At 40.6% G+C, this 23,467-nt stretch overlaps 1 protein-coding gene across 1 annotated transcript in view; it reads right to left on the bottom strand.

Annotated features, from left to right (window-relative positions):
- Positions 1–23,216, bottom strand: part of VAT1L (vesicle amine transport 1 like) — a 53,993-nt gene extending 30,777 nt beyond the window's left edge. Inside the window, exons 1-5 of the mRNA XM_083851571.1 lie at positions 22,819–23,216; positions 17,819–17,948; positions 13,842–14,057; positions 1,991–2,133; positions 934–1,037 (exon numbers count right to left, since the gene is read on the bottom strand). Coding sequence (XP_083707697.1) covers positions 934–1,037; positions 1,991–2,133; positions 13,842–14,057; positions 17,819–17,948; positions 22,819–23,048 — 823 coding nt within the window. The 5' untranslated portion in view covers positions 23,049–23,216. The remainder of the gene's footprint in view (positions 1–933; positions 1,038–1,990; positions 2,134–13,841; positions 14,058–17,818; positions 17,949–22,818) is intronic.
- Between the last annotated feature and the right edge of the window lie 251 nt (positions 23,217–23,467).

The following is a 23,467-nucleotide window of genomic DNA, read 5'->3' as shown; positions in this document are numbered from 1 at the left end:
TAGTCTCAGACAAATAATTAGCACTGGTCACTACACAGATGTCCTCTCTTTCATCAACAGATACAGTTATCTGACTATCAAAGGCCTGACTACCACGTGTGAACATACATACATCGTACATTTTAACCTGCTAACAAATATAAAACAAATATAATGGCAATTCACTGGCAGGGACTTCATTATAAACAGGCAGCTTGTACGGTCCATGCAGATATTTAAGTCACAACATATTCTTTGTTACTGCCACTAGATGAAAGTCTAAGGAAGCAGGTATGCTTATCAGTGATGCCATTGCATTTTCCACTACAATACGGATGTGTTCTTCATTTGCAGAACTGAGCGATCCCTTCAGCTGTCTCCTACACACAGAGGCTTGGCTGACTGTGGTTCCACCATCAACAACATGGCAACCTGGCAGAACTGCAGGGACAACACGTTTACTGGGTATGTGATCACTCAATGTACATGATTAGAAATTTGTGAACAGAAACCCGAGCTTGAATTCCTCAAAGTCATGTTGAATAGAAACAATAGGTTTCCTCCTGAAAGCTTCCACTAAGTTCTCCTCCCACAAGAACTATGTTAAGAGTTTCCTTGGCCACAGAGCAATTCCTATGATGTGAGGAATGAGAGATCCAAGTTTGCTCCTACATTTCTCTTGCATTATCTAACATTTAACAATCTGAAACATACATTCATTTTCATTTGTTGGATTTATATTTTTATAGACTTTCTTTGTATTAGCTATTGTTTCTCAATAATTTAGTCCATGCTTATCTTCACTAAAATCCTTTACTGGAAATGGCTGAATTGATAAATTATCACATGGTAGCCACCTAGATACATGTCCAGTTTTGGAAGGGGTGATTTTAAGAGATTCTAAGCTTAGCAAAGTTTTAGTTTTGAAATATGTACCTGGCTGTTTCCACTCACCATATAAAATGTAAGTCCCAAGTGGTTTAAGAAGACTGAGGCCTTTCCCAGTATTTTCTCCACAAAGACAATCCAAAACAATATCTACTCCTTCTGTTGAGATTCTAAAAAGCAAGAAAGAAATCTCACTTTGCAATAGGAGACATTGCCATCATTGTGAGGAATGAAGAAGTTTGACAGGAAGTCTGTGAACTCTATTACCTTGGGGTGCCCCTTTGAGAAATTTCTTTGTCATGCCCAGTTAGATAACCTAGTATTTTGACAGATACGAGATGCAGGGAAAAACATTCTCTCTTATCTATCTGACAAGCAAAACAAAAAAGACATTTTTTTTCCTAAGATCTTCTTATTAATTCCAAAGTTTGCCACCTTTATCAACGTCAGTATCTAAAAGCAGTTAGACGGACTTGAAAACAAAGTATCTGAAAGCATGTAAATAGAAACAGAAGCACACAGGACTTCAGAAGGCAACAGGATGATTCTAATCTGAATGCAAACAAACAAAATCTAAGGATCTGAAATCAAAACAGACATCACATGCTGTGGTATCAGTCCCTGGCAGAAGGCAAAAACACAAGCAGATGGAATCATACCAGAGAATTCCTCTAAAACCTGGATAACTTACAGATCCACTGAAAAATTCTTACTCTGAATTGAGTACTCTTCTTACCTTGAATTGAGTACTGAATCTGAGCTACTACATATGCAGATTAGATGCAGTGAAGTAGTCTTCTGTTAGCATCTGTATTCTTTTCTACTGTGTTTAGTTTGCTGGCAGCAGACATCCAAGCATGAACATGGACAAACAAAGCTTATGTTGCTTATAAAGAAATATGGAGATGCTTGCTATTTTGTCTCCTGTAGTGCAGATCTAGACAGTTTTATATAGTATCTTTATTTTAATTCAGTTCCTGAACTCAAAAATGTGATCTCTTCCCATAAATATGATTAACCCAGTGTTTTTCATAGTATTATGTTTTTCATAGTATTATGCCAGTTGCTATGGGGAATATATATTTTGCCAGATACTACTTAGTGGGGAGGGAAAAAAGATTACCTTTTTATTTCTTGCACATAGTCTGCATTTCTGTCAAACAGGTGAGTTACTGAGTCTTTGATTGCTTCATGTTTGAAAGATGAAGCTGTTCCGAAAACAGTAACATTGGGAATAGTCGAGCAGAGCTGAGCAACAGCTTGACCCTGCAAGCACATCAGTATGTTAGTTCACTGACACAGAAATTGGTTGACAGACTTTGCAGTTACCAATTCACTCGTGACACGGCAAAATCCATCACCAAATATGTGCAAGCATTTCCCAAACTAATTTCTTACCAGTGCAATGCAATTCAGTCATAGGAAAAAATACACTTAAATCAAAAGGATATCCTGAAGACAAAGTAACTGCAGGAATAAAATTAAATTAATCTATCAAAATTGTATTAGAAAAGTGTTCTCCTTGTTCTCTTAACAAAGACAGTGTAATTTAAGGGAAATTATATTAATTTACAAGGAACACCAAAAATGATAACTGAAAGAGCACATCGGGAATATTTCTCGCTTTCTACTTTGCATTTTCCCCAAGGACTCATCAGTAATATCAGCACCTTATACCTCAGCTGCTTCCACGTGCAATTCTAACCTCCTCTGTTCACAGGAAGGCCTCACAGCACCTTATTCCAGAACAAAATGTCTGGCAGATAATGTGAAATGTACTTGGTTCTGCTGGTACTTAGATACAGCTTTTATTCTTCAGGTTTTTGTGGTCATAATACAGAAGGTCTAGTCGAGTCAGTGCACCATATACTGTTTCTCAGTGATCACAATTTCTTATAGTTGCAGTAGGTGAGAGCAATTTGGTGTGACAAATACTGCATAGTAAAGCAAATCTGTTTTACCTCGTATTAATAACAAAAATTACTACTGATGATTCAGAATGCAGGAATAGCCATGAGTCACACTAACAGGTTCATTTAAGCCAGTGCCCCATCTTCAAAAGTAATCCTTTGTTGAAGGGGAGCAAATGGCCTAAAGCTTGAACAGGGAAATAGTTCTCGAGTACATATCCTCTCAGCTTCCCCAGCGTCCACATTGTGAGCCTGTTCTTTTCTATCCTGATCTTGTAAGAAGTTCTTGCAGTATATAATACGCAAATTTCATGTCATGTTTTTAATTTCTGAGCTTTGAAACAGAACTGTTCCTTTCTAATACCACAAAGAAAATTACAATGCTGAAAAAGAGAAGTCATCTTGCTCCATGACAGGCAGGCCTTACTTCCTCCCATCTACACAAACATATACATGCATCCACTGACACACACAGGTATCACATCGCTATAACTACTCCTAAATTAGAGCAACTGGAACAAGAGCAGAAGCTTGTCAGGCTAGAAAAGGGAGCATGCAAACTATCTGTACCAAAGCTAGCTTTTGCTCTACTTCATGCAGGTGTTCGCCCAAACTCATACAGGTGTCCCTTAGAATTCCAACTGATGTGGGTCAAATTCTGATGGAAGCATATTTGCAGGGATAGGCACGGAGTCAGCGAAAGGATTCTGTCTTCACGGCACACTCTTCCAGCCTGTGGTTTTCACAAGAGACACATAACACTGAGATGCCTCTCTCTTCCTCAGAGCAAAAGTCCGTTTTCAATTCTAATCTTGCAAGCCGTCTGCATGCAGACAGATATCCAATGGAACCCAACCAGGGCAGTGTGCTCCTGTGAGCTTGCTGGATCCAAACTGCTCGAGACCCTTCACAGATTGACACATGGCCTCTGCGGCAACCTCCCTAAAGATGGAAGACTCTGTGTCTGGGCAAAAATCCAGCAAGGTCAATCAGATGCCACGTCAGTGTTTAAGTAGGAACTGGGGCACTGCAGGATTTGTGCCTTCAAATGTCTGTACTTTGCCTCTCCAGCTTCAGTCCCCAGAAAAATTTAACTTCTAAATTATAACCTGTAAGTGCACGAGGCTGAGAGAAGGGAAGTGCTGCTTTAAACACTGAGTCATCTGGATTTCAAAAAAGATCCTAACAGGTCATTTCTTCCACAACCCTTATTATTATTATTATTTTACACTTAGCACACTAACAAACAGAAGATAGACCTCTGGTAGCCAAATTCTGCCTCTCATTGCAACCACATTGTTCCACTGAAGCTACTACGTTTACATGGATATGCCCAGAAGCAAGAAATGGCACAGTGATTCTGAAAATAATGTCTGACTAAATTTAGCAGATTCTTACTTATATTTACAGCTAAAAGATTGTCATTTGTAAACTGTATGCATGACCAGTAAAATCATCCGTGGATAAACACATTTCAGTTCATTCCAACCAGAAACCCTCATTATTAGTATGTAAATACCAGTAATCAGTGCTTGGCTTTCATTTACAGTAGAATAATTGGATAATCCTGCATACCCTGGGGGTCTTGGCATCTTCCCATATAATGCTGAATGTAATTGCTAGTGACAGTCATCTAAGTTGAACATCTCAAGAGGAGAACAGTATTATTTTTATATGGTGGCATCCAGGAGTTTCAAATTGGTTTCCTACTGGGTTAGTCAGTAAACAGCTGTACAGCAAGGCACAGTTCTGCGATCTTGGGCAGGTACCAAGAGACAAAGAGAAGGGAGCAAGAGGAGGGATGCACTGTAATTCTTCCTTTACAAGTGAGAAATGGAAATAGCACAGCAAACTGAACAACATATCCAGTGGCTCAGAGAAACTTACAGCAGGACCCAGGTCTGAATGTTGATTTGTAGCGCGATAATCCAAAACCAAACATAAATGACCTATTCTTTTTAAAATCATCCACTATCTTCCTGGATTGGAATCCTTAATCTATTAGAAATCATAGGCAAATCTCTTCCTAAGGGGCCTCATCTCACAAGATATAATATCTTCTAGGAGCAGAAAAGGTTTCACTCTTCTCATGCTTCATTTCTCTATTACTTATTGTCTTAGTCTAAAGCCTCCAAAAATATTGTAACATAAAAATGAAAGAAAAAATAATCTGACTTTTGTATCTCTCCTTTTCTCAGCCATTTTCACTAGCAATCCTCTTCTCATTTTCTGTCTCTTCCAGAAAACCACCACCCACAGTAATTTAGATAAATCAGTATTTTATAATGTATGCTAGTTGAGTGAAATTCTGACATTATTGATCTATTCTCTAATTAGTTTTCTGCATTTTCAATCTAACTCAGGAAGACAAGGGATAATGAATGTATCCTGAATCAAAAACAGTGCATGTTTAAAAGGTCAAATATTAGAGTAGAAAACGTGTTGTTTTTCATCCTGCAGAAGATGATTAACATTTAACTAAATGACTGTCAGATAAATAGGAGAAATGCACAAAAAAAACACCACCTATTTTCTTCTTGACTCAAACTGGCTAGTTCACCCCCCACAGAGACAAGATTATCTAAAACCCCAGGTCAGAATACTTACTGTGGGTATTTAAAGCCTAAAACTGATTCATATGACCAATACTTTTATAATTGGATGAACAAGATCACTGAAGTATTTTGAGGCAATTCCATGAAACATTCTTCTACAGCTTTCTGAAGATCTTAACACTGAACTTCTTTCTGAAGATCTGACACTGGTTTGTACTAATTTTAGTGCAAAGTGGTCCTAATATTTGTATTTCAAAAATCTAGGAATAAAGGCTGATATTGGGCTTAGCATGCCTTCCTCCCCAAAGCCGGAGAACTGAACTCAACCTATGAACTCAAACGTTTCACTAATTTCTGTGGAATTCGACTAAGCTCCAAAACAGCACTGTGGCTATGCAAGTCGCTCTTAAGTCTCTTTTCTAATCCTTCAAGTCATTTAGCTACTTTTGGATTAGTACCTTTTGTTTAAAGTGCTATCCATGTTAGTTGCAAGTACGTGGGGTCCCAGTGCTCAGAATGCCCATGGTTCACAAATGAAGTATGCAAACGGAGTTCTGCAGCTGAAAGGAGGAACAGTCTCTTCCCAAGGCCGTGGAGGAGCAGGTGAGATCTCCATGCTGACTCCGGTCCCGCTGCACACTCTCACCCTGACCGCAGGGGCACACAACCACTGTCCTCTCCTTTGGATTCCAAAGCCATTCCCCTCGTAAAAACTGCTTTGTGGTAGAAACAGAAAAGGTTTTCTGTCTCCTCCCTGCCCCGACAAAACCACATCATCTCTATTACCCTTCAGCTTTCACACAGATAGAGAAGCAGGCACCATGCTATCAGAAATAGTATATGAATTCCAAAACCTTCAAAGGGGGTGTCTAAATGGATAGGCATTGTTTAAAACAAAAAAATAAAGCTCTCCACACATCTGATTTTTTACACAATGTAAATTTCCACATACAAATACTAACTAGATGCTTCCTGAACCTGGGAAAATTCATAAATGGCAAAAAAAAAACTCACTTGAACACTTAATTTTACTTTTAATAGGATTTAGCAGTCTTTGAATAAATTGATCGATTGCTTCACTGAAGTGATAGACATGGTTACAAAATATTTCCTTGAAATTGAATTAATCTGCTTTAACATCCATCTGTACACACACACAGACACACGCGCGCTTATGCTGCTTATCATGCAGAACTCCATGCAGTGTGTCCTCAGAGAACTGCATAACTTGGATTGCAGCGTTCTGTGGAAATGAAGCATGTCTCCTAACACTGGATTTGACACTGGAGTCTTGCATCTCTCTAGCTTCAAAGTCTGTTTGATTGATTCCTTTTCAAGGGATCCTGTCTCTTTATAAAGCCAGTATGTTTAAACTAATCCAAACATACGATTATTATAGAATCTATTATAAATGGATACACTGCTATCTGTTTTAGTTCCAAGAGAAAGATTGAAATTTCTTTACATTTCTTTGCTTTAAAATACAACTTTAAACCTGCAGGATTGGAAACTTCTCATACTGAGATAATCACATAAAAGAAAGGAAAAATAGTTAAAAAAAATAAAAATTAAACATTGTGTTCTGTTTACTTAAACAATTCAAAAGTAAAAACTAAACGTCATGGACATTGAAAAGTCAATATGAAAAGCATGAACAGAAGAAAACTTACTAATCTAATCATCTTATTAATACTAACTTAACACTGGTTGAAGTATAAATACAGAGCATAAGTTACTGACTTCCTGAAAGGGTCTGGCCTAAAGGCACAGGCGAGGCCTAGGTCTGGTGGCCCAGTTGCGTACTGACTGACAGCACTCACAGCTCAGTATTCTTTCATGAAAGCACCCTTTCTGCTCATTATATTTTGCTGTTGTAAACACTAAGCCCAACCTCATAGCAGAAGAGAACAAATGATCTAAAAGATACCACCCAGCAAAACGACATATGTGAGAACCAATAGCATCACTAAGAAATGATTGTTTCCAGGGCATATTTTTGCAGCCCAGAGGTGCTACAGTATTTTCAAAAATAATTCATACTTATTCTTGCACAAGAAACCTGTCTGGCACTGAATGTGAGCAGAATCCACACTTCCAAAGTGCTTTGATGCCACATAACCGTATTTGAAGGTGGTACAAAGTACACGAGCATAGTAAGAAAACTGCAAGAGAAGACATCTACTGGCATCAAGGAAAACTTTTCTGTGGTGTTTGGAGAAGTCAGCTGCACTTCCTGAAGGTGCTATTTTTCCAATTATAGCAGAGGAAATTGGAAACCAAACACTCAGGTGAACATTGCAGAGTAGACAAGCTGAACAAGCATTAAGGCAGCATCTGTTACACTCAGTGCACCACAGTAAGTTTTGGAGGAGAGGGAAGGGGAAAGAGTCACCGCGAAATAACGCCCTCTTTTTACTCTCGGACTCTCTTATTTCCTGCAACAATTGTCAGGGGATCTTTTTTCCTCTCTCCCTTGAAAACTGTGAAGTTGGGGTGCAACCAAGCCTCCCAGCTGGATCTTCATCTGGTATAAACCCGCTGCACTTAAGGGGAGCTACGAGAGTGTACGGCAGCCAAGATTCTTGCCCAGAGCACGTAAACTCTATCCTAAAAGCTGAACGGCCAAGGAAGAGTTAAGCACTGCCTGTCTGTGACATGACTCAGCAGGGGACTCGGGGAAGGACATGTCCTCTGGGGAGTGCTGGGCTGTGAGAGGCAAAAAGAAAGGCCTTCAGGGACTGCAGGCTGCTTTGGTCAGGGAAATTGCTTTTTGCGTATGACTCACCAAGCTTTTGTGTTTGATTAACAGATTATGCTCTGAGGCAGTGTCTGGAAATAAACTCAGGCATGGCACTGGGACTTTCCTGGGCTGCTGAGGGAGCACATCCATGCTTTAGAGGCATTCACATGGCACAGGGCAGCACAATGTAGAGGTGCCCTGTCTGGCTTTAAACGAGATAGCTTGGATACTGAACGCAGCCTAGCCTTGGTTACACAGAGCTCTGTGTGAGCTGATTTATTCTCTTTCTTGTCTGAAGGAGATGAAATAGGAGAAAAGCACTTAGGGTGTATTCATCAAATGCAGAGTGGCTATGAACTGCTAATATGAAAATAGCAAGTGCAGTCCTGGGAAGTACTGGGTAAAGGTTTTAGCAGATCGGGAAGTGGTAATGCCATTGTACAGTACGCTGGCCAGGACCATCAGAAGAGTGGAGTAAATTCCAATTATGCACATTCGAGAAGAACTGACTCAAACACAAGTCATGAGTGCTACTTAATGTACTCCTACCTGCTATGTGCAGACAGACCTAAATTCAATCAGACCATACAATGTTTAAAAGGATCAGGGATGCTGAGAGAGACCTATTTTAGAAGGCAAGACTGGCTTTCATACTGGCCTACTGCTGCTTTGCAGCCAACCAGCTCAAAGCCCAGGAAATAAGTATGTGTCTACGTGAACCAGCGTGTGTAGGATGACCAAGGACATCGGAGCTTTTGGAAAAGGAGTATGAACAAGCAAACCTGCTTTCAACCTGAAAAATACCGGCCAAGGAAAGATTTGATTCTGAGCACCTCCTTTCTAACCACAAACAAATATACATACTACCAAAGAGATCTGAAGGAACTGTCCCAAGATGAGAGAAAAGCTAATTTAAAAAAAGGGACAACAGAAGATAACACAGATACATTAGCTGGCAACAAATCAAGACTGGAAATTGAGAAAGACTTACCCACAAGCAAGACAGAGCAGAGACAATTTGAAGGGATAAATGCAGAGCTATTTTTTTTTTAAGAAGAAATCTAATAATTCTTTTGAAGGGGTTCCTGTGATAGCATGTGACCAGATTTACTAAGGAGTGCCAGTTCTTTGTCAGATAAATATCACCACTTTGGTGATTCAGTTTGGAACACATCCTCAAATATTTGCAATTTATGCAGGGTAGAAGCAATAAAAATGAGGGTTCCTGCCAAGCAGTAACCAATCCTGCCAGGATGACCTGAATCTGTTGCCAAGTCAGATTTATTCTTCAAATTCAAACATGAGAGCTTTTATCTGTAACTTACTCTACTTGCACCTCCTCTGCTGCTGAGCCTGAAAGGGAAGGGTCAGATCAGAGCTTCAGGACAGCAGGCAATGCTTCTGCCTTTAACGCAGCTTAGTTCTAACATCTGCTAGACTGAAATGATAAAGAACTGGCTAATAATTCTGCCTTGCATCTGAGGGGTTAAGTGATGAAATTGAAGTATTTACACAATTTTGATAAATTACCAAAGTTTTGTGTTCTAAATAGACAGAACAAGCAGTATATACAAACCAAACAAATAAGCAAATGGGCATAATGGCAGTCTCTAACAGATCTAAATCCCTGAAAGAATTCATTTTCCAGGTAGATATCATAGACATTGTATTTATTATAGATTGTATTTATTATAGCTAGAAGTGATGATCATAAGGGTTTTTTTTGCTTCATTTTGATTTTTAATACAGCAGTCCTGTATTTATACTAATTCAATTAATCCAGGGTGCAGTTCACAAGTTTATATAGTTGTTCTTAAAATTATTAAAGTAATCTCATACAAGCCTGTGCTGTGGCTTGCACTGACTTACACAGTCTTCATTTTAGAGAACTAATTGCTTCATACAGCAGATCAGTCCCAGTGGGGTGCATGCTAATGCTCAGTTTTCTCAGTCTATTTTCCTCAGATGCCACTTGGCTTCACTCAAAAAAAAGACAATTGAGTGTATTTGTGAAGGGAGCTATTCTACTATTGTCTGACGGTCATTTCAAACTTTAATTACAGAGTTTTACAGTTAAGATAAGCTATTTTCTCAACTGGGTATATACAAGAACATATAGCTTACTGTAGAACAAACTCCTCATATTTTTGAGTATTAATTTCTATGTGAGTATAACACGAAGTTTTTAAAGTTCATTGTTAGCTGACCTTCTCCATATTTTAGCAATCAGTTCAGAAGGGCACTTACACTAGCTTTAAGCATTTAAATTCTATACACACTATACAATTTTATCTCTTGTTAATTATCGAACTGCCCTACTAATCAATGTAATGGCCTGCTTAAACAGAAGTGTTAAGTGTCCTACCAGGCAGAGGCCTGAAAGATAGCATATGACCAGCCTTGTCCTTGTTAGATCTTGATCTGTAACAGTTAGAGCAATGATAACAGAATTATTGCAAGATTTCTCATTTACGCCTGATCAGACATGAGCCTATACCACACTTTCCCAGAAGGCCCCTAAAATTTCTCCAGCCTACTTCACTGTCCTGGTTGGCAGCTGAGAGTCAGCCTCTCTTAACCTCCTCTACCTCAAGAGGGAAAAAAAGAAAAAACAAATAAAATCCCCAAAGCAGCCCCCATTGCAAACAATCAAAGTCAACAAAGTGACCCTAGGAAACAAAAGCAAATACAATCTCTCCTTTCAAGCCCCCTTTCTAAGCACTGCAGCGGGGTCTTTCTCTTTAGAGGAGTTACAATGGAAGGCTACATTATGCATTGTCAGAGGCAGAGCTTGTGACTGTCCACATTTCTTCTAGTTCACAGAGGCAAGGTGCTTCCCTATAACTATACAAGTTTCCTACCATGAACAGAGAAGATCATATGATGCCCTGACCTTTTAGATGAACGCGAGGCAGGGAGGGTATTGATCTGGTATACGGAACAGGGTTCAAGTCTCTGTAACTGAAAAAAAGAGGCATGTGCCAGGTTTTTTTCAGTATCAGTTATGTGTTTTCTTTTTTCTCTGCATCATCTTCTGATGTCTCCTGGAACATCTGGAAATAGGTAAACTGCCTTATTGAAAGCATCCTGTCAGATATTAAACGATACCATCCCATACGAAACACACCCCAGGCACAGATGTGAAGGCAATTGCTATAGTTTCCTCACTACATGTACATCCAGAAATACATCTACAACCAGAAATATGGCCACATAAATAAACTGAGGCAATACATAAGTAAAGGTCGTTAAGAATTTTCCCCAATTCATTTTTTTTAATTGCTGCGCAATTATCCTAAAGAGGACTGGGGAGCCAGAACAAAGAAGCTCACAAATATTTTTGAAGCAACAAGTTCTTTTTCGTAAACTGCATGAAGTGGCTAAAATAATGATCTTGTATAACAAGAAAGGAACAATTACAAACTTCTAGTCCCACAGGGAGCCTATTGTCTCATTAAAGTATTCTGGAATTTCTATGGCATTTAGAAACAAACTGGACAGGTTTTCCACTTGCTGAAAGTGTTAATGGGCCTTGTATCTACTAAAGCAACAGCACAAAAAAATCTCTTCACATAGTGAAGTTTTCTGTTGAAAACTGAAATGCCAGTTTTCTCTTTTATTAGCAAATCACTTTGTGAAAATAATTTCTTCAACTGAGGTTGTTACATTTTTCAAAGGATTAACGGACAGAGTATTAGAGAGGTTTAAGGAGGAATACAGACACGTGTCCTCTGAAATCTTTGTCTAGTTAGTAGAAGAGGGAAAAAAAACACACATCTCCAGAGTGAGAGCTTACCTCTAAGACCTATCAAGCAATGGGAAACGCATTTCCTTTCCAGTTCCAGTAACACCTGCTCTTCCCTTACAAAGAACAGACTGCACGAGGTACTCTCCCCAGAGTCTCCCACAGGGATCAGCACCCTGTCTTGCAGGCTAGTCAGCTCCAGCTCCATCTTACTTGCAGTCCCCCCCAGATCACACACAGACCTACACCAGTTATTGCCCAGTTTCTTCCCAGATCGCTGGACTTTCCTCTGAAAATGCTGTTTTATTTAATTACTTAACAGGGAAAAGATATGGTTTTCCCTTGTTCTGCTGGGAGCCAGCCACGACCTGTTCCCCCTTCAGCTGTTCTGAGAGGAGGCAGCCACAGCAGAGGACTAGTGGAAAGATGCTCGTTGGGCTTCCATGATACAGAGGGAGGCAGCAGTACCTTACAGAACAGCCCAGCAGAGGGTTTGGACATTAGTGAGGAAGACTGTGTGTGAGTTGATAGTGTTAACAGTGCTTAAATAAGAGGAGAAGGAAATAATTAAAGGAGCGATGTTAGAAAAAGGGAGAGAAAGGAAGAAAAAGGAAGAAAGAAATGTAGCAAGAACATTTTATCCTCACAGGGACAAGGAGTTCATTTTCTCTGAAGACGTGCATATGCACAGGGTGTTTTGCTAACTCCTTACGCTCAGCCTAGGTCCATATAGCGTCAGCTGGGCTGACAACCCTTCAAGTAAACGCAGAGTCTTAGAATATCCTGAATGTGTGGCCTCATGTTGCTTTAACAGTCCTAAATTCCACATGAAAAGATTTAATATTAAAGAACAATAAAGTCAGCCATAATGCTGTAGGTTGTACTTCGCCGAACCATAATAAGATTATAAATTCCATTCAGTTACAGAAGTATTCCAAGAGGACCATTTACTACTGCAAGTAGGATTATTGTTAGCTAAAAACATTTCATGCAGGGAACTGGTGAATTTATTCCTTTGATAACAGCTTTCATTTATATGAGAACCTGAAAGAAGGTCAAAGGACACAGAATTAGGCTAAGGTGTTTGGGGCTGCCTACAGGTTTCAGTAGACAACAGAATATTAATTTAGCATACATACGGCATAACAGGAAAACAGAAGAGGTGCTCCAATTTAGAAGGCTGAGATCTGCTAATGTTCTCAGGTCATAAAATCGGTCTTATGGAAAAGGACTGTGCAATTTCAAATGTAAACATACTCCCCTGTTGGTATCTTAATATTTTGTACAAGCTTATATATTTTCCAAAAGAGAGATTTTTTTCCAAAGAGATAGTTCAAGCAACTGGTAACACTAAGTGCTCACTTGTGGTTTCCTTGTGTGGCCTGGTATTCCACCCAATTGATCCAGCTGTTGCTTCGCCCATGCAATGCAACACCTCTTTACTGATGATCTAAACCACGGCATGCAGCAGCCACCACTGACTCAAATTCTGTATTTGCATGGTATTTTCCTCAGTTTTGGGATGATAATATTTTTCACTGCTTTCAATCCCTCCGCAACAAAGGAAAAAAAGTACAGTGCCATTCACAGGGAAAACATCACACGTGCACACAGCATCTGAAGGGGTATTCCAATAGGGCTATGCACTGCAAAGAGGATTATGGTTACCTACAAATACCTTATGCAGGGAGCTGATTTATTTAATCTTTTCATTAGAGCCTTCTTTCACAAAGAACAAGTACAAAGTGCATAAACTTAGGGATACAAAGTTTGAGGTAACACTTACTTCTCGATCTTTAACTAACTTCTAAAGGCTTTTGGAGGTATTTTTGTGTAGAGTCAATTGTCAGAGCATTTTTATTTCACCAGAAGCTCCTGCCAACCATTTGCATCAGTGTTTTGATGGAGTTCCTGCTCATCACAACCCCTCATATAGGCAAATCTGGTATCAAACCAAACCAAAAGCGGCATCTGGCTCTTTTCAGTGACTGAATGACAGGAAAATAAGAGAAATTCCAACTTACCACCCCACCTCCTGCAGAGTGAACCAGCACAGACATGCCTTCTCTTAGGTTAGCAACTTCAAAGAGCATCATGTAGGCAGTTACAAAGTTCATGGGAAATGCAGCAGCTTCAGAAAAACTCATGTCATCTGGGATCTTGTAGACAAATTCTGCCGGGGTACATACTACTTCAGCCCATGCATTGTAGTTTACAAAAGCCATGACTCTGTCTCCAATCTACAAACAAGGAAGAAAACAATGTTGAGGATATGTCTGCAACTTAAACTGTAAAAAGAAACTTGTAACATCTGCAATTTTCCTGTTCAAGCTGTGACAGACTGTAAAGATAATGGTGATCCACATCTTTGGCAACACAGCAGTTAAGCTGCTCAACTTTGGCCTTTTACCATTTTTTAATTGTATTTAATAACTTTAATTTAATAACAAAAATATCAAAGTTAAGGCCACATCTTTTTTCCTACGCTGCTTCTCTGATAGAGCAGCCTATCAGCATCGTCAATACCAGCCATCTTTTGCCAGCAGTTCCTAAATAACAAATGGGGCTGTGAACAATCAAAACACCATTCCCATTAATAACCAGAAAATTCTACTTACAGGAAAAAAAAAAAAAAAGGAAAAAAAAAAAGAGGAAAAAAAAAAAAAGAGGAAAAAAAAAAAAGAAACCTTACAGTGAGATGCATGGTATAAACAATTACATTCAAGATAAATTTTCATTTTGCCTTCTCAGTCTTCACAATGATTTATACCTACTTTTTCTCTCTGTGAATTGAGAAGGGGAGGACTTGTACTCTGCTAGACAGAGCACAACACGAAAGGGTTCAGAAACCACTCACTTATAATACTATTGATATCTACTCTCTAGTTTTACCATCTTAATAACCAATTCTACCTCTATATGTCCATAATGACTGCCATTTCTACAGCCATGTGGCAGAGCAGAATTGGATCCTGCAATTTCAAATATGCCTGCCACCTTAAACATCAAAACTATAACTCTGGTTACTAAGGTAACTGAGGTGCATTCAGAGGTACAATCAGAGTTGGAAAGCAACACTTGAATGAAAGTAGAAACTGGTCAAGCGGGGCAACTTGGGAGAGCCACAGCAAGCAGCATTTGGCCAATACGTAGTAAAGCCTTCACAGGCATGACTCATACAAACTTGAGACAATGCCTTGTCCGCAGCGACTCCTACATGTATTTTGTCTTGCATTTCTATAATACACAAATAAAAATAGCAACCTTTACCATGAGAGGAGCTCTTCAATGGAGCCACAGTATAAGCATTAAGGCAGGAATAGGAACAAACTTTAGGACTTGGTATTTTAACTGCAACCAATAGAAGTTCTCCCTCTAAAATGTGCTTGCTTATCTGCCTGATATTTTCTATCTTACATTCTACTAATACCCACTAATTCTTTGGTGATACTAAAGGTTGTTCTTGATCTACTTAAGCTACATTTGACAGCAATGGAGTAAAGCATAACATTAGTACCTTCAGGCAAATGTTTATAGCACAGGCACATTTTGGTCTCCCAAGCACTTGTCATCACTTTGGCTTTGGGATATTGTGGGTTTGCTAAATGCTAAGGTGCTGCTGACAGCTCTGAAGGGTCTGTCTCTTTTAGAATGAAGATGCTGAAACAGAACTGTCATTCCAATTTCACTGAATGCCGCCTCCTTTTGAAACACACATTCAAATTAGCAATGCATCACTGGTAACCGCTCTGTGGCTCCTTTTGATGTTAGTAAAGTTTATAAAATCTAAAGTCTGTTAAGATTAATTAGTGAATATGTTAGCATGTCCTATATCCTTCCAAACAAACATAACTGATTACCGAAAGAATGCAGAGGGAGAGGTCCCTCTTGGTGATTCCCAAGGGACTTCTTAATAATAATAAAAATCATATTTTACTACAAACTTTATACAGAGCCTAGACATCATGTCAGATTAGGCCTTAGTTCCTGAGAACCATCCCCACAACTATGGATCAGACATGTTACATCTGAGCTCAGTGAAAATCAGTGTTTGCTCTTAATGGGAGAAAGAATAGGCTTTTACTCTTCCATTTCCTTAAAAAATAAAATTAAAAAAGGCTTTCTTTCAATATAAAACATGTTCTTACACATCTCTATCAAAATGGACGGCCATTCATCATGTCTTACAATAACACAATTATAGCTAGTGAAGACAAGAAATGGCTGGCAATATCTCAAGTGTAAGACAGCCCGAGTACAGATTAGGGGCCATTGTTATCAAATGCCCATAACTTGAACAGGATCTGAACTGGAAGGGACCTACAAAAGGAAAGAAGGTCAGAAGATATAGGGTGTAATCTTTGCCATTCCTGCCATCACTATGAACAGGGGTAACAGCATATGTCAACATGACAACGAGCACCTGATATCCTCCTATTCTGTGTAAAAAAAAAAAAATTATAAAGAAACTGAGAGAACATCATTGCATCTTCCTCCTGGGACATCCCCCTGCTGATGGGCTCATACCTGTGCAGAGCAGTTATTTTGAGTGTCAGACCTTCTAGATGACTCAAACACTACCTTGACTATGCATAATATAAGTGAAAAGTAAAATACCGTGATTTGTTTAGACTTCACGGAGTACACTAGAGCACAAACATGTTTTATCGTCAGAACAAAGCCATAACTTTTAAAGAGACCCAGTATATTCATTCAGGTGCAACACTACTCAAACAAGCACCATATGCTGTAGCCTTGTGATGCCCTTTAAAAATAGCAGGAATGTTTAAACTAAGAAAGATGATGTAGAGCAGAAGAATTCCTATGCTCCTTTCATAGAATATTCTTCTGTATGGATTATAAGTACAAACACAGAATACTAGAGCTGAATAATTGAAGCAGTTGTGTTTTTCAAATAGTAAAGTTTTTGCTCAGTTTTTGTTTATCACAAAAACATTGAAAGATTATGGTTTGTTGCAAGGCAGAGACAGGGCAGGAGGGGGAAAGTGGAGAAATGTCCTAAGAGCAGCTCATCACTGACACCCTACTGGAAAGCAAATTGGCCATTATCTTTACTCAACTGAGAATTTTTGAAGCTTTTCTAGAAAACCAAAAATGTTACTTTTAAATACAGATATTTTAGGTAATTGCCTTCTTAAGATCAAGATACAATGAGAATTCAGAAAATGCAATTATACTTGATGACATGGCTGATTCAGCAAATAGCTAAGATAGGGTTGACATGCATTAACTCAGTTCTTTCCTAGTACAGAATTTTTTGTATCTAGTGTAGGAAAAGTGCAAGATTGGAGGGAATAGAGATGTTTAATATCAATAATGGAATAGGAAGTAGGAGAGAATGCTGTTTATATGTAATACGAGACACCAAAGAGTATATAATGCCAACCAGTTCTGAAAGCTTTATTATATACATTAACTATTTGTCATTTATCACTACTTTGTTGGGCTAAATAGATTCTGATCACTGAGGAAAAGGATAAGTCATACACCCATAATCAGTGTCCCATTATTATCTGTGCCAAATGAAGGCACACAACTGTAAGAAACAATGCTTATCATAGATGGTGTCTTGTTAATTCAAGATCAAAAGTTCGAACTAGAATCAGCAGTGCGTGGGCTTTGAGGAACTTCCCAACAATGACAGCGAATGTGGCAAAGAAAAGAAACTAAACAAGTTAACTCAATTTCTTTTAGTTTCTTAAAGCACATCAGTCATGCTTTCCAGTTCCTACACAGCCCTCCAGATATGCACACAGCACAAATGACTTTTCAGGAAGGATTTGAAGGCGGTCATATGGCTTCAGGAACTAATCAAAGCGGTCATTCTCATGGCTGGGAAGCAGAAAAGAAAAATTGCCCTTTCAGATCTCAACAGGGTAGTGAAGGCTCCTGTTGCTGGCAGTTTAGAAAGAATTAGGGGCAACATTCTCAGTGAAGTGATGACTATTTAGTCTTTCCCTGAAAGCAGAGAAAATATTACCTCAAATCCTTTCACGCTATCTCCAAGAGCTTCTACGATTCCAGAGCACTCAAAGCCAGGAACAAGTGGTGTCTTAGGAGGGTTGTCAATATTCCCCTGTCGTACCATCAAGTCGATAAAATTCAAACCACTGTAAAACACAGGAGAAAGTAAAATCAAGGCTACAGCCACAGATTAAAGCAGAGGGGGAAAACTTGACCCAAGTGATGCGAAAGCCAGAAAACCTCAGGGCAACATTAAAAACCTGGGCTCCACAGCATACAAGCGACCCAGCAGATGTTCACATTCTTCCCGTGTGGAACAGACCAACTTTACACCACTGTGGTACAGGCCTTGGGCAGAAGTACACGTGCAAGGCAACCACACATGTCATAAGTATATCCCCAGAGCTTACTGACTGGTCAGGAGTCACATGTAGAAATTCAAGGGCCATTTACAATTCAGCACAAGGAAACATCATGATTTCCATTAAATTCTGTTTAAGGAAAAAAAAATAATCACACAACATAGATGCTCTGGACCAAAAACAACCTGATGTAACTGTCCTAAACTCTGAAGTGACCCCAGGAATCTCATGTTCATCTCAGGCAGGTATCCAACCTTGACAAGAGTAAGTTTCAGGTAGGCTATTGTTTTATAACTCTTCCTCCTGGATCACTTTTGTACAGTTTTACAATGGTTAACTAGGTCTTTGGGAGTCCTCAGGGTTGCTGCTCAGGAAGTTTACAGTTCTCCCTTGTAGTGTGAGTTTTACAAAAGCCTTGAAGCATCTTTGCTTTGTCTTTTACATGCTATCCATTTTTAGTTAGTAAGATTTTGTGGTTTTCTAGGCTGCCGAAAACAAATAAGCAAAATAGAAACATGCAACTAAAAGGTACCACATTTATGCACTTTGTGCGTATACTGATTTCTGGCACAAACACCGTACACACAGTTAAAACTTCTAACTAGCCAAAATATGCTCCAGCATTAATCCATTCTTGTAAAACACAGCCCTGTATTTATTGTTAGCTGGAACTGCTGCATGCCAACTCCCCCGAGTCCATGAAGCTATGCACTCAGCCCGTCCTGCTCATGCATATGATACCAGCAATTCCTCTGATACACAGAGTTACTGATGTGAACAAGTATTTATGCGATGGGGCTTTAGTCAGATACTAATCAAGACACACACAGACTGAACAGAGCCAACAAACCAAACGACAGAAGAGATACACAGCACAACATGTAGACAACACAGCATTCATGAGATGTAGGTCACCAGGGGAGGGAAAAGAAAAAAGGAAATGTCACCAAACAAATATTTGCAATTGTGATATAGGGTTTAAAAGTGACCTGAACGCATAATCTTTAGCTTTAAAAGCAGAATTACTGATTATTTTTGGAAAATTATTATACTCTTCCTAAAAACATTAATTCTTACAAAATAACTTTTCAGACAATATTTAGTTTTGCATATAACTACATGGTACTAGCAATTCAGTTCTCCTCTAGTTCCATTTCTTTATCCTCGACGAAAGGCAGCAATATTAAATAAAACAAAAAAGGAAGTTAATCTCTACAATGAATTTACAAGATTTAGTACTAAAACAGCTGTGATGTAAAGAGGGAAATAAAAGTATTATGTACCTTTTATAGTGTTTAAGTTGCATGTTTTTATTAATTTAATTACCAGCTTCTTCATTCACTTCACCTTTAATCTCTTATAGGTCTATGTGCTTTCACATCCCTGTTGCTCACATATATCCTCTGCACTTTCAAGTAGAGATGGGTGGTTTTACTTTACCAGCCAGATCTCAGCAAGTTGTATCCACAACAGTAGACCTGAAAGCACAACTGAGTTGTGCGATAAGACCAACAAATTGTTTCTTTTTTCTTTGAATAACCTGGAGGGCCCAAAAATGAATGACTAGTTTACCAATTACCTCCAAGAAACCCGACCTTATCAAATCCTTTACTGAGATTCAACCTATAGCAGACATGGGAAAAGGAAGTTTGGCTGCACAGAGCATCACAAGCAAAAGTCTCATGGCGAGTGGTGGTTCTAGACAACACAATTTATTCCTTGTATTAGTATAAACCAGCACAGCCTGCTGTGATGTGCAGTGCAACAAAGTGGGACTCCTGAACTTTAAGCAAGTGCATATGCAGAGGGGGAAGTGTAAAATCAAAGTGATCCAGGGAGGAAAAGCACACAGCTTCCTGCAGTTGTGTGTTTTACATCCTAAAGCAAGAACTGTGTGTAAATTGAGATAGGGGAGGATATAAATTACCAGTGTCAGCACATTGACACAGGGGTTCTGCAAGAGTCTTTCTGTGACAGAACTGGGGTACTGGCATGAACTACATAGACTGACTTATCCGTCCATCTCTGGAGGCAGAGTTTATCAAAATTGAATTATCTTTGAATCTGACTTGCTAAGTCTGCAACATTTTGCCTTAATAGTTTTCAGGATCTTGAAGATTTTTTTTGATTTTTGTGGTTTAGCTTCGCTGCATTTTTTAAATGTGGAAAGTCCTGTGGGCACAATATTGTACCCTGGACTTCTTTCATCAGTAGACCAGCAATGGTCAGCTTGGTTCTCTTTGCTCTGTTCCACATACTAGATGATGCCCAGCACCTTCCACCGCAAAATACCAAACCAGAGCTTTGAGGATGGTCTGCAAGGTTTGGACAGCAGTCACATTTGGTCTTTCTTATTTCGTTGTAAGATTCCACTGAAATTAATTACCAAAGTCAATGAAATACAACAGAGCAAAGAAGAGTATTGAGTTCTACATTCTCAGAAGTAGCCTTCCTCTTACACCAGCAAGTAAATTGCCTGAAAATCTCATGCTTTTCATCCAGAACAGCTACATGAACAAGGCTCCCTTTAAGAATGAAATTCATACACTGTCTGCTATTCTGCTATACTTAGGATTTCTTTTATTTGCTACCAGTTTTTTTAAGTGCTGCTGTCTCACAACCACCAAGTCAGAAGAGTCACTTCTGCTTCATTCCTCATGACGCACATGCATAGCGGCAGAAGGAAGAAATAACTATAACAGAGCAAAGAAAAATAAAGGGAGGTAATTACAGGACACCAGTCCTTACTCACACATCCTATCTGAAATACCTGTTTGGGTTTGTTCTAGCTATTTGTCTCATCTTTTAAACAATATGTATACTAGCATTTTGTACGCTGCAGATTACGATACAAACAAATACAGCAATTTCAACTGCTCTGTCATTATCAATCAAAAATTATTTCAGGGAGTATGCAGAAGCTGTGACTCAGCTTGGACATCGATGGCTGTTCCATTTCTTAGTCACAGAATGAGGCTAACACATGACTCATCACAACCGAGACATTTTCAATTGGATCACTGATATACCAGACCTTCAAAAGAATTAGTCAACTGGCTTAGTGCTAATAGCAACGTATCCCCCATCGCCTCTATTTATAGCACCGTACTATAAAATGTATACATATAATTTAACTGGTTTTACTGATGTATTTTATCATGCATACACACATTCTTCTTAAAATAAAAGTTAATTTTCTCTGCAAGTCAACTTGTATGAGTCAACTACAAAACTGATTCAACTAAGAACTGTTCAACTGAGCATTATTTGGCATCAGTAATGACTTAGGAGGAGCTCATCTCTGACACGTTCTGCACTGTATGCATTAACAGGTGGACACCGCGCTGCACTGCCGACAGACATTTCTCTCACTCAGTCTCCCAGACTGGACCACAAGTCCATCATCATCCCGATCAATCTTCTGTATTTACAGACTTAGGTCAAGAAGATTGGCAAATTGATTTTGGCTTGTTTGGAAGCAAAGTTTTGTGAACCGACTACTTTTCAGCCCTACAGCCATTTCCAGCCAGGACTGACGAGCAGACCACGCAGCCTACAGGCTCCTGGGGTGTGGATGAAAGCTTCAGAAACGTACACAGTACTGTGCAGGCTGGCAGTAACTGTGAAGTAGCTGGGCGGATCTACTGATGCTATAAACAGCACGCGTGCAACTCGCACAGCTCCCTAATGATGATATTACCCTGGGAAGCAACTGTAGTTGTAACAGAGCGGAGTATTTCTATTTTACAGCCAAGTGTTCCTTCACAGCTAACTTGCGATCTGTGATACATGCATGCCTACTGCTTTGCTGAACATGGAGTTCATACAGGCACTGGTGTGAACTGGAGCTCACACAGGTAGTGGGCTGTCTAAAAAGGCTGACACACTCCACTGTGCCCCAAGGCTCCAAGACCTGAGGCACATCGTTGTTACAAACCATGGTTCAAACTCGCTGCCCTGTGACAGCATCACTTTTAGGGCACGCTGCTCGAAATAAACCACTCAGCGTTCACCTTGGCCTTTGTCCTCTGGCAGCATCATGTTTTCATGCAACAGAAGGGAACAACGGACGAGAAACCTCTGTCTTAGGTAAAATTAATTTGGCCTCTGTTACACATCAAGTTGTGCAATAAGGCCCCAAAGTTATCTTCTGCCACTTGGAAAAAAAATAAAAATCCTGTTTTCATAAGGAACATGTGTGCTGCGAACTAGCTATCTAGGAAGAACAGCCTGCTCCAATTGTTAGGGGGAAGGAAAAAAAAAAAAAGCCTTCTAGGAAAGCTCCGTTCAGGATCCCAGCAGCCTGCTAACCGTGCGTCGGCTGGGCGAGGAATTAAACCCAGTAAGTTGTCCTCAACACCAGCTCCGCTGTTGCACAAGCTCCGAAGAAAAACTATGGTGATAGAGGCGGGATTCCCGGGAGGAAAACAAGGGGCAGCAACAACCAAGGGGCAGCATCAACCAAGGGGCACCATCGAACAACCATGGGGCAGCACCAAACAACCATGGGGCAGCACCAGACAAGGGAAAGCACCAAACAACCAAGGGGCAGCAGCAGTCGGGAGGGGACCAGGTGCTGAGCGCCGTCCTCCCCCCACCCACCCACCCAAACACACACACACACACAGACACGCCGGAGGAGATGATACTGGACCAGGCTTTCACGCGGATCTTCAGCTCCCCTTCCTGCGGCTCCGGCATGGCTTTCTTGGACACGCGGAGCTTGTTGAGCCCCCCGAAGGCGGACAGCACCACGGCTCTCATCTCCTTGGTGTCCGCTGCCCGCAGGCTGCCGGCGGAGCTGCCCTCGGCGGCTTCCTTGCCGCCCTCCTTCTCGATCATCTGCTCCGTCTCCTCCGCTCGCTGCGCTCCCTCCTTGGCCATGGCGGGGCTGCGCCGCCGGCTGCTGCCTCTGCCGCCTCTGCCGCTGCTTCGCGGGGCGCGGTGCCGCCGTGTGGAATGGCCGCGGGTCCGCCCGCCCTCCGCAATGCACCGCCCGGCTGCGCAGCGCCCTCCGCCGCCTCGCCTCGGCGGCAGGGGGGGCCCCGCGGCGCCCCAACCCGCCCCGCGCCTCCGCCCCGCCGGGCCCGCGGCCGAGCGCGGCCACCACGAGCTGAGGGAGCCCGCCCGCCGCCCCTCAGCCCGCGCCGGGCGGCCGGGAGGGGCGCTGAGGCGGCAGGGGAGAGGCGGGTGGCGTCGTCCCCTCCCCGAGTCAAAGCCGCAAAAAGCCCCCCCGGTGGTCTTGGATCAGGCCTGGGCATAGCCCCGACCCGCTGAAAGCGTGGTGTGTGAGCCCCAGGGCA

The sequence above is a fragment of the Anser anser genome, assembly GCF_964211835.1.
Source record: "Anser anser genome assembly, chromosome: 11".
NCBI classification, from domain to species: Eukaryota; Metazoa; Chordata; class Aves; order Anseriformes; family Anatidae; genus Anser; species Anser anser.
Note: the sequence above shows the minus strand (reverse complement) of the source record. Positions and strands in the feature narration are given on the sequence as shown.